Consider the following 10,706-nt stretch of genomic DNA (forward strand, 5'->3'; position numbering starts at 1 on the left):
ATCTCGTTGGAATCCTTATTAAATTATCTTTAATTTGATATATTTTTTGCGAAAAAATAATTTAAATTGAGAGAGTTACGTAAATTTAAAGATTTGAGATGATTTTGAGGAGAGAGAAAGTAGTTAGTTATAATTACTACATATAGATTTGACACTAATACCCTTTTAATTTAATTAATAATTATTTAAATTTAAAATATATTACACATGGCATTATATTAACCACAAATCTTCTAATCTAATGGTTGAAAATTAGTCTTAATTTGTGATTGGTAATTAGTTAGCAATTGATTACATTCCTCACTTTTGGTACTAGTTTTGTCAATGCCTAAAATATCCTTTAGGATACAAATGGAAAAATGAATTTGTTTAAAGGGTATTTTGGGGTGAAAATTGCACCAGATACCAAAAATATGATTTATAGATACCAAAAATGATATAAAATAAGGATCAATTATCATTTATATGCGAAAGTGAAAGATCATGTACCATTGATATAATTCACTCTTTTACGGTCGTCGGAAGACAGGTCTAATGTAGTGAATGAGATGCTCTTGCAGGTCATTTTGTATTCGCTAGTTAATGAGCTTCAAGTTCATAATTGAATTACAGAAGAGGTCAACACATAAAGCGGCAAATGCATTATCATGATGCGACGACAACGATAACAAGGCCTCTTTGTTTATGTCTTTTGCACAACCGATTCTCGAGAAGCTCCATAAGACAATTTATAATCATGAAATAAAATTCAATGAGTAAGAACAACTTTATAATACTCAACTGAAATGTTGCATTCCAAAATTACTGTCTTAAGCGAAATGTTGAAGGAATTCATTGATATTTGATTTACACTTTCGTACAACATAAAAGTATCAACTGTGACTCTTTTCTTTCTATATATATGACCTTAGTACTGTAAAACATTAAACAAGGGCCAAGCTCATTTGTAACTGAGAAATTAACTCTGTGGAACTATGAAACCTATATAACATACAACAATCAAGTATGAAGGTGTCAGCTGATTTACTCACAAGCACACTTTTTAGAAAAATGTGAGCCGCCTTGCCATTTTTCGTTCATTCTTTAGAAAAATGGGTGTGTCGGTGATCAATCCGGGGTTCCCAGCCATCATTTTGGGGCCAACCTTATAGGACACACACTGAAAGCAACACATCGAGCTGCTTTTGCCAGCATAAAGCGCTCGTTTTCAGTCAATGGCCTCTCTATGACCTTCACAATGTTTGAGTCCTGATTATCAGGAAAGTCAAAGAACCATCAGTACTTGATGCAATCATGAGAAACAATAGTTTTGTTTAATTACTTTAATATAGTTGCAAACTAAAGAATTAACTCAGAACTTTTCTTGCAATAAATTTTCCAAACCTTCTTTTGGGGTTGAATGGTAGGTTTTACGCTGGCAGTGTCGCCAATTACAATCACATTGTTAAGATTCCCACTCTGATCCCTTTCTGTAGGTGAAAACGTCGAGTGCCTCCAGTCCCCGTTAGTTATGAATTTGTAGTAGTACCTGCCACAAGTAAATAAACTTTATGATTGCAGAAATTCGGTCCCACCAAATTCAAGTAGCCTAGATCCTAAACTATAAACTGACACAGACACTACAGTTACAACAAAGGCAGTGAATGGTGAGCTGAGAGCCACAAATGTTATGGAAGCCAAAAGCCTTTTAGGCACTGACCAGCAGGAATTCCATGAGACAGATTCCAGCATGTTCCGTGAAATATATGTTTCAACCGTTAGTCTACAACAGCAATTGGGAAATATATATATGCCACTTTATATTGGCCACTTTATAGGTGTTAAAGCTGGAGCTCGGTACTCATCAAAACATATTTTGTTTCAAAGAAAAATATGAGTGTTTGATGCTCACAGTTATCATGACGCAAGCAAAATGCAATTATCAACATTCAAAAGCGCACTAACAAGCACCTCGAAGACCTTTGGATTTTCAAGAAATAGAATTAGTTAAACTTACTTCCCTTGAGGAAGTCTAATTTCAACTTCATGTCTTGGGCCACCTTTGTGGGTCGCCTTGATTGGGTCTTTCCAGTTTTCAGTGAAATCTCCCACCAGATATACTTCTTCCCCCTGGGGAAAAAAAAAAGAATTTGAGGATAGTGAGAATGAGATTCATATACTATTCCATGGGTTATTGATCTGTCACATGCTTCCCATTCGTTTATTCTCATAAGTTTGTTTGGATAGCAATAATCCACTCACCTCATTTCCATTCCACACAAATGTCACCGCATGCGTTGCAGGTCCATCATGCGAGCCATTTTCAACCATGGCTATGAGATCCCATGTTGCCCAGGCAATTGCGGCTCTGCATGAAATCATCTTTATTCAATGTATTTACAGAGTTATAAATAAGTACAGATTTCAACATTGGGCTCCTCACAAGGACATAGCATACATAACAAGATTGATTATCACAAATCATATACCTATCAGGCCGGCATGAATGTAATCCAGTAACAAAATTGTAAGCCGCGTTAAGAGAAGTATCAGTCATCCAGTGAAGATATGCAATCACACAAGCGGGTGATCGGTCCAATCCAGTTGTGCAAGTTACATACACACGATGATTTTTCTTGAGTAATCGTAAAAGGACACCAACACAGAACGGCAATTTCTTTCTCATATCAAAAGAATCTGCATCTCTGAAATTGTAATATGTTAGATGAAACATTGTAGGAAAGAAATTACATCAAATACACGATTAATCGTTTTGTATCCAGTTAGCTACTATATCTCAGAAAAGAAAAGAAATTTGTATAATCTTCGTAGTTTTTATTAATCAGGAAACTTGCTAGTATTTAAATAAGGCAGATCATTTAGAATCAGAAAAAGACAGCATTGGTCAATTAAACTTTCCTCAGAAAGTGAGACTGTCATTACCTAATTGGATAGTTAACCATTAGGATATTAGAGTTTTGGCATGACTCATTGATTGAATTCGGATCAAGTCCCCAGTTTGCAGCTTCGGACGTGCTCTGGAAATTCAGCACAGCAGTGACTCCCTGAGACGGGCATTATAGACTATTTTAGGCAGTCAATTAAACATGAAATGACCAAGAAATTTTTTGGATGATAGCTGTAATATACAAGTCTAGAGAACAAAGAATGGAGAAGTTTCCAAAAGCAAGGGGTGAGGTGAAGGCACGAATTCTTACAGCAGCTGTAGATAATGTCTGTACATCCTCTATTGTTTGAATACATGATCCAACATAAATTTGTTCCGTGATCTGTAAGAATAAAATGGACTTCAAGAACCTGATTTGCCTAAATCATTGTAACAGAATACACAAATACTAAGAGTTTGAGTGTAGAAGCAGATAAGTTAAAGTTCTAGTTGAAAAGACCCTAATGGAATGTAATTTATGCTAGAACAGATAGGATGAGTTTGTTTGGAAGAAAAGGTATTTCAAACAATGAAACAATATAAACCCAAAGTAACTGATGAGATACAAGATTATAGTGGCAAAACATAGGATGAAGGTACACAACCAATTAACAGTAAAAATCCATATAGATGAAAGAACTTGCACTTAAAAATATTGCGCCCTCTTTGATGAACGTCAGAAACTAACAGAGCTTCTACATTGTCATAGTAAGACACTACACAAAGCCAATCCATGTAAGATATGTGAATAGGTCAAGATCACACCTTACTATAGCGCATACCGAGAGAATGATCATAATAGAGCTCCTCTTTTGACCGCTCCAATGCCTGCGCATACTCTTCCAGCGGGAAGTTTCCATGCCCCCATTCAGCATTTTCAGACGCCTCATCCGTAAACAAGATGTCAATACCATCCATAAGATGGAGCTGGTGGATTGGAAAGGGAGCGAATGGCCTCTCGAGGACAAGGCTATAAGAACCAGATTCCTCCTTCGTAAGACTCCTGCATACAATCGCGTGTAATGAAATAAACTGGAAAACTTAGGGGATACACTGGCATTCTGGTTTTCCAACAGCATAATCATAATCTGGTAGCGAAAAGTAAACATCCTTACTCTGTATCACCGACATCCTTGATCTCAACAAGTTTCCCGCCGGATCCACCTGCCTTCTTCAGAGTATCTCCAACCATAATTATCCTCGATTTCTCAGCATTACCCTGCATCGACACTTGTTCTAATCACTAAAGCACATAAAAAATCCTCCAAACAAACCGAAAAAACACAGCATCTCCAGACAGTTCAAGAGAACAGGCACGATCAACGGCGAATTAATTTAAAAAATTGCAAAACATACCCCTTTCTGGAGCGCATGCACGAACACTTTCCCGTCAGCCGACTTCGCGAAACGGATGCCGAGCGGCTTCTCCAGCGTCACCATGTACTCATTCAGATTCATCTTCAGCTCCGCAAAAACCCTAGAGCTCCCCCGCGCCAGCATCCGCAGCCGCCTCCTCGCCCGCGCCTCCGCATCGCACAATTCCAAGCCTCCTCCCCAAAACGAGGAGCGAATCACGGCGGCGCTGCTTCGCCTCGGCTCCCTCCGATCCGAAGAGAATCCGGCGGCGGCGAATTGCGATTGGTCGAAGCCTCTGCAATTCGACAACTGCAGAGACCACATTTCGAGCGATCCGCACACTAATCAGCGGGAAATCTCCAGTGAAGAAGACGCGCGCAAACACACAGAGGAATGTATATATATATGTATGCGTTTACGATTAGGCGCAATGAGATTGGATTTGGAGATTTGGTGATGATGGAAGAGTTGAGTGGTGAGTGAAGTGTGAAGACGGGAAATTCCGCGTGACACACAAATCAGATCTTTTTATCTTCCTCCCACGTGTCATTTTGTTTACTTTACTTTTTGCTTTATTATTACGTCATTTTCGCATTCGGATTCGAGACCCGACCTGACTTATATGGTCGTGGTTCGGTTACACTGTAGAGTGATTTCAAAATAGGCAAATTGGCTTATGAGTCATGAAATTTCATAAAAGGTTGTTTTTCCCGTAAATTATAAATATTGCGTAAAAAATCGTGAATTTTGCTTCCATGTGCCGATTTCCCGTATTGGGTATTCAGGCTAAGATGGCGATATTGACACTGACGTGGACGATGAGTTGGCTGCTGAGATGGAATTTTTTTACCTCAAATGAACTTTGCTCATGTGCCGAATAATACTTATCCTTAAATCCCCAAATTGAAATTGAATGAATTGACGCAAACGCGAATTGGCAAACCCTTCTTCTACCTCAAGTGCTCCCATCTTCATCGGTGGTGACGGAGACGCCTACGACAGCGAGGGCGGCGGGATGGAGGTTGCGACGAAATCGCGACGGGATGGAGGAGGAGGAATAGCGATAGGATGGAGACGAAATCGCGACAGGATGGAGGAATTGCAGCTGGAGGAGGAGGAGGGGATGGAGAATTGCAAATGAAGGAGGGGGAATAGCGATGGGATGGAGGTATTGCAGCTAGAGGAGGAGGAATTGTGATGGAGGACTTCATGATAGGAGGAAGAAATTGAAGAAGAATAATATACCATTGATTAAATTTAATTTTTTTACCAGAAACTATACAAAACGACGTCGTTTTGTGTGTGTAAAAACGACGTTGTTTTGTGTATTAACAGCCGGTATGCCACTAAATGTGGAACGAACGTCCATCTTCTCCTATAAATATTAAAAAAATTCTTTAGATTATATAAATATTTTTTTTTATAAGTAACAATCATCTGAATATAGTCCAACCCACAACTTGGAAGTACCATAAAAATCAATGTTTTAAAAATCGGACTGGACTGGCCGGTTCGACCGATTCAACTGCAAACCGGTAGGCAGTCCGGTCCGGTTCACCCTAGAAATTGCCAACATGTTAAACCGCCGCTGACCGGCAAAACCGTCCGGTCAAATCGTGAACCGGAAACCGGTTTTTTACTTTACAAAATAATTTTTAAAAATTTGTTGTTGGCAAGACTTGAGAAGTCATATATACCAACACTTTTACCATTCCACCATATGAACATTTTGAAATAATGAGCATTAATCACTCTTATACACTAAAAATGATATTTTTATCCACATAAAATAATAATTCATTTTAATTTTTTTCTTTTAAGAAATTATTAATTATGCTTTAATAATCACTAGATTTTACAATATACTTATGAGTTTGTAATTACACATAAATTTATTATATTTTATATGTAAATATAATTTATTAGTATTACTTAATATTAATATTTATCTTGTACTATATATTTAATTTATATACACTAACCATTGATATTAATATTTTTACATAAAATAACTAATTATTCATGTTTAATTATTACTTAATATAATATTATTTCATTCAATACACTTTTTAGTTACGGAATTTATCTATTTATAGATAAAATATTAAATTTTTTTATCTACAATAAGTAATGAATCATAAGGTCCGTTTAGATCTCTACTGATCCTTGTAAGAATCTTATGTAACGCGTGTTTTGTTGCGTGTTTACAGCAATGCTTCTTGCACCACCAACTATTTGGCTCCTTTTGTGAAGATATTAGATGGAGAATTTGGTAAGATCGGACGTTCACAGTAGAAATATACGAAAATCGAGCTATTTTCGTTGATTGATTCAAAAAGTATGTGAATTTTGTTTGAATTTGCAGGTATTGTTAAGGGAACTATGACAACTACACACTCTTACACTGGTGATCAGGTATCATTGTATGTTGTGTAATTTCCTGTTAAAAAAAAGAAAAGAAATGAATGCTTAAGCTCTGTTGTGTATGAATCATGTAGAGGCTTCTAGATGCTTCCCACTGCGACTTGAGGAGAGCGAGAGCAGCAGCGTTGAACATCGTGCCAACGAGCACAGGTGCAGCCAAGGCGGTGTCGCTAGTTCTGCCTCAGCTGAAGGGCAAGCTGAACGACATTGCCCTCCGTGTGCCGACGCCCTACGTTTCGGTTGTGGACCTCGTCGTGAACACCGCGAAGAAGGGGATGTCGGCGGAGGATGTCAATGCTGCATTCAGGAAAGCTGCTTACGGACCGCTGGAGGGCGTATTGGTTGTGTGCGACGTCCCCCTCGTCTCCGTCGACTGCCGCTGCAGCGACGTCTAGCACTCTTTTTTTATTCCACCATTTACTTTATTCTCTCTTATCTTTCCTATTTTTTTCATGTCTCCTATTTATTTAATATAAATTCTTAACCTCCGTGCCCAAAAGTTTTGTCTCAACTTTTATAGGACAGAAGGAGTAAATTGATAATGTGACTTGATTAATACTCCTGTTTATCTTCTGGGCCGAAACTGACATATTGATTTAACCTTTAACAATAAACTAAAAGTAATCATAAAATAATTGGACAATAATTAATTGATAAAATAAAGGACGATATGTTTAACGTAGCCTAATAATTTTTAGCATGATATGATAATTTCACATGAACACCCACAAAATTAATGGGTCTGGATCAAACTTTATTAAGTTTGTCTCCTTTTGGATCAACCCATGAGGAGCCCGATTATTTTGGATTGGATTCAAATGATTCATCAAAAAATAATATTATTATTTTGATTATTTATATTCTTTAAAAAATTTACTACTACTTTTAACTTTTATTCTTTAGCTTTCAATTGTGATCTAGTTTTAATCATACCAGTCAAGTTTGGATATATATTGTGTAATGTCATTCCAAATTTTATGTTGAGCTTGATGATTGATGTCTATTGAAATTATCATGGTTTTATATTTTGTTGAACACTTGAACTAAAGACTTTAATTACTAGACTTTTATATAATTGCTTTCTATTTTATGCTTTATTACATATTTTTAGAGTTTTTAATGTTATATATTTATTATTTTCTAATTTTTTGAATTAAGTATGAATATATAAATATTATTTTATATATTTAATTAATGACCGCCATACCGATACGCCATATCCCTGTGGCATTTTTCGGGCGAACCGCCATGGACCGCCATACTGCTTTGACAACATTGGCGATGTCCACTGCCAGATACAATAAAAATAAAATGGAATAATTAATAAGGGAAGGATCAAAATAAAAAATTAAGACAATTAATGGAGGACAAAAAGGAATAGCATTTTGCATCAAGAGTTTTAGTGTTTGTACGCCATCTTCATTAACCCTAATCTCAACTTGCTATGTACCGTTCTTCTTTGGACTATACCACGTTTCCTATTGGTTTCAATTGAATTAACTTGATTTGAAAAGGAAAAATAAGGCGTGGTTATAAATATTTACACTCAATAGCAAGGCAACAACGACACATTAATTTAAAGGAAGGTATAAAAACTATTAAAAATAAAATAGTACAGTAACAATTTTGAAACTGTTCTTGCATTTTGAAATAAATTAAGTTATCAAGTAGTACTAGATAACAGACTACAACAGTTACATAACCGAAAAACTAACGGACGCAATATGTTCAAAATCATGGCGTGCACGAGCTAATGCCTCTTCATCTTGAGCCACCACAGACACTTTTTGAAGAAATCTACTAGCATTATCAATTAGGTACAAAGTTAAAGCCAATTGTGATGGAGCACCAGAATATCGTGAAATTTCCAAATACTTTGGAGACAACTCGCATCTTGGTACAACATATGTTTCCAACGTGCATTCATCATGTGAGGGCGGTAAAATCGGAAGCTGTAGACAAATTATAAACATGAGTCAATTGATGCAATGACTGATTCATCAACATATATCATACACCCAAATTAATGCATACCTTTATCACAAGTTTGTCCAATGAACTACATGCTTCAACCAAACGAACCAAACGAAAGAAATTGCACAAAAAATACGGGCCGAGACTAAACTTCACTGCAATAAAGGTCAACTCTAGATGTTTTACATTTACAAAATCTACCCATGACTTCTGATACATGTCATACATGTCATACATCTGCAAATTAAAATCACAAACACAAATATTTTACGGACACATATATATACATACACACACACACAAGAACATAAAATAATTGAAGATAAATTATTACCTCACAGATAGAGGTAACTTTAGCGGTGATGTGCATTATTTGGAGTTGGTCGCGTATACAAGCTGGCATTCCAGTAAGGAGCTCATCAAGCAATTTTATAGGAAAAAATGCTTCAAGATAGAGTTGGGTAAGCTTGGGAGTATTACTAAGTTGCACAGAGTGTCTATTGAACAAGATACGCAGCGTCAAAGAAACAAGGCTGATAGCATCGCGAATCACAATGGAGTGAACTTTCAAGTAAGTCAGGTTCAAATGCTTCAGTTTAGTGTGACCAACAATTGAGACATTTTCCAACATTAAAGCATTCTTAAGTTCCAAGGATTCAAGAGCAATGCAATTGGATAACAAAAGCTCCAAGTCTTGATCGCTCATTAGAGGGTCAAGTAGACACAAATCTTTAAGGCATTCAAATCCATTATTCTTATTTCGAAGTCTAAGAAACAGAGCCTCGTAATCAATATACCGGATACCACGCAAATGAATTATTTCAGCTTTCTTAGATAGGGCAAACTCAAACCATTCAACAATTTCATAATTGAAACATCCAGACATGCACATCCTGAATTCTTTTATCCGACCACCTCTGTGTAAACGCAAGACCCGTGTGACAGCAGATGCGAAGTACCAAACGTCCGCATCAACCCTAGGTAAATATATTGGGAAATTGAGACGAGTGACGTAGTGATGGAGATACCGCCAACGAGTTGAAAGTATGGAAGTAGTAGTAGCTTCTAGGATGGTGAGTCGAGAGATTATAGATATGAGAAGATCAGTAGGCAAGTTGCTGATTCTATCTTCATTCCCCATCTACAATTCACATATTATAATTACTCATAGACATGCGTATCAATTAATCTACATACAAAATTGAAATATCATATACTAATACTTACCGTCACAGCTTTAGTTTATCCTCAATGATACGGCGACGAGACACCCGAAGCACCGGCGGAGGAAGCTAGGTTTCAATTGGGGAAGAGCGACGAGAATAAAGGGTTAATTGGGCCCAACTTTTCCTAGTGCTGGGTTTATTTTTAATCAAACTCTCCCACGTTACAAATTTAGTTTTAATTGAGATCCAACTTAATTAATTTCCTATTTAAGTAATCTCAAGTATGTATATTAACCAAATTTGAGTCCCAATGTGACAATATACCCTACTCAATAACTAGTGTACACAAATGGAAATGGATCAGGGGTCTCCTAACGTTGGCTGGTGAACGTGGTCATAATCCTGATACGCAAATGTTTATATACTGTATTTTCTAAAAGAAATTAGATTGATTGGTCGGACTTTAAGTCTTAACTAGTATCACACTCGTGCTATGCACGGTCCATTTTATTTTCTTCAAATTATGTAATAATTTTTAAAAATAAAAACAATAGTGATTTATATTTTATAAATTTTTAAATGAATATGATGAATTACTTAATTAATGTAAATGAGAATGGAAAGTTATTTAATTATTGAACGAAGAAACGGAAAAAATAAAAAAAGTCAGTCAAACAGCATGATTAATCTCATTAATCAATTAATGATCTTGTTCCCATTACATTTGTTATTTATTTTTGGGAATGTAGAAAATTCAAAATTCATTTATGTATGGTGCATATTAAATGACCCATTATACTCATCAATCTCATTACATATTTGATCAAGGTTGGACTTTTTCTATGACGAATTAGTATTGA

General features: G+C 36.3%; 3 protein-coding genes across 5 annotated transcripts; 1 reads left to right on the plus strand and 2 right to left on the minus strand.

Annotated features, from left to right (window-relative positions):
• Window positions 1–809: 809 nt before the first annotated feature.
• LOC125206018 (phosphoglucan phosphatase LSF1, chloroplastic) lies at window positions 810–4,783 on the minus strand. Its single transcript, XM_048105278.1, has 10 exons — window positions 4,283–4,783; window positions 4,042–4,145; window positions 3,692–3,929; window positions 3,198–3,269; window positions 2,923–3,044; window positions 2,469–2,684; window positions 2,242–2,347; window positions 1,997–2,109; window positions 1,384–1,528; window positions 810–1,248 (listed from the first exon to the last, which is right to left on the minus strand). Exons 1-10 carry the CDS (start codon window positions 4,604–4,606, stop codon window positions 1,129–1,131), a joined length of 1,560 nt encoding a protein of 519 aa, XP_047961235.1. The 5' UTR covers window positions 4,607–4,783; the 3' UTR covers window positions 810–1,128.
• A 1,881-nt stretch (window positions 4,784–6,664) lies between these two features.
• Window positions 6,665–7,101, plus strand: LOC125206877 (glyceraldehyde-3-phosphate dehydrogenase B, chloroplastic-like). Its single transcript, XM_048106092.1, has 2 exons — window positions 6,665–6,697; window positions 6,781–7,101. Exons 1-2 carry the CDS (start codon window positions 6,665–6,667, stop codon window positions 7,099–7,101), a joined length of 354 nt encoding a protein of 117 aa, XP_047962049.1.
• Window positions 7,102–8,293: 1,192 nt separating this feature from the next.
• LOC125204345 (putative F-box/FBD/LRR-repeat protein At4g13965) lies at window positions 8,294–10,063 on the minus strand. Of its 3 annotated transcripts, XM_048102976.1 has the most exons (5): window positions 9,908–10,063; window positions 9,596–9,821; window positions 9,015–9,076; window positions 8,741–8,917; window positions 8,294–8,658 (listed from the first exon to the last, which is right to left on the minus strand). In XM_048102976.1, the coding sequence occupies exons 2-5, from the start codon at window positions 9,819–9,821 to the stop codon at window positions 8,401–8,403; spliced, it is 723 nt and encodes a 240-aa protein (XP_047958933.1). In that variant the 5' UTR covers window positions 9,908–10,063; the 3' UTR covers window positions 8,294–8,400. The 3 variants fall into 3 exon arrangements, with proteins under 3 accessions (XP_047958933.1, XP_047958931.1, XP_047958932.1); XM_048102974.1 differs by having other exon boundaries at window positions 9,015–9,821; XM_048102975.1 differs by lacking the exon at window positions 8,741–8,917 and having other exon boundaries at window positions 9,015–9,821.
• Window positions 10,064–10,706: the final 643 nt, after the last annotated feature.

Source organism: Salvia hispanica, chromosome 2, assembly GCF_023119035.1.
Source record: "Salvia hispanica cultivar TCC Black 2014 chromosome 2, UniMelb_Shisp_WGS_1.0, whole genome shotgun sequence".
In the NCBI taxonomy this organism is placed as follows: domain Eukaryota; kingdom Viridiplantae; phylum Streptophyta; class Magnoliopsida; order Lamiales; family Lamiaceae; genus Salvia; species Salvia hispanica.

Coding starts and splice junctions, on each gene's coding strand:
- LOC125206018 (XM_048105278.1), bottom strand. CDS start 4,606: ATGTGGTCTCTGCAGTTGTCGAATTGCAGAGGCTTCGACCAATCGCAA. Junction 4,146..4,282: donor TGCATGCGCTCCAGAAAGGG/GTATGTTTTGCA, acceptor GTGTCGATGCAG/GGTAATGCTGAGAAATCGAG. Junction 2,685..2,922: donor ATGGTTAACTATCCAATTAG/GTAATGACAGTC, acceptor TTACAATTTCAG/AGATGCAGATTCTTTTGATA.
- LOC125206877 (XM_048106092.1), top strand. CDS start 6,665: ATGACAACTACACACTCTTACACTGGTGATCAG. Junction 6,698..6,780: donor ACTCTTACACTGGTGATCAG/GTATCATTGTAT, acceptor TGAATCATGTAG/AGGCTTCTAGATGCTTCCCA.
- LOC125204345 (XM_048102974.1), bottom strand. CDS start 9,821: ATGGGGAATGAAGATAGAATCAGCAACTTGCCTACTGATCTTCTCATA. Junction 8,918..9,014: donor AAGTTACCTCTATCTGTGAG/GTAATAATTTAT, acceptor TTTAATTTGCAG/ATGTATGACATGTATGACAT. Junction 8,659..8,740: donor TGGACAAACTTGTGATAAAG/GTATGCATTAAT, acceptor ATTTGTCTACAG/CTTCCGATTTTACCGCCCTC.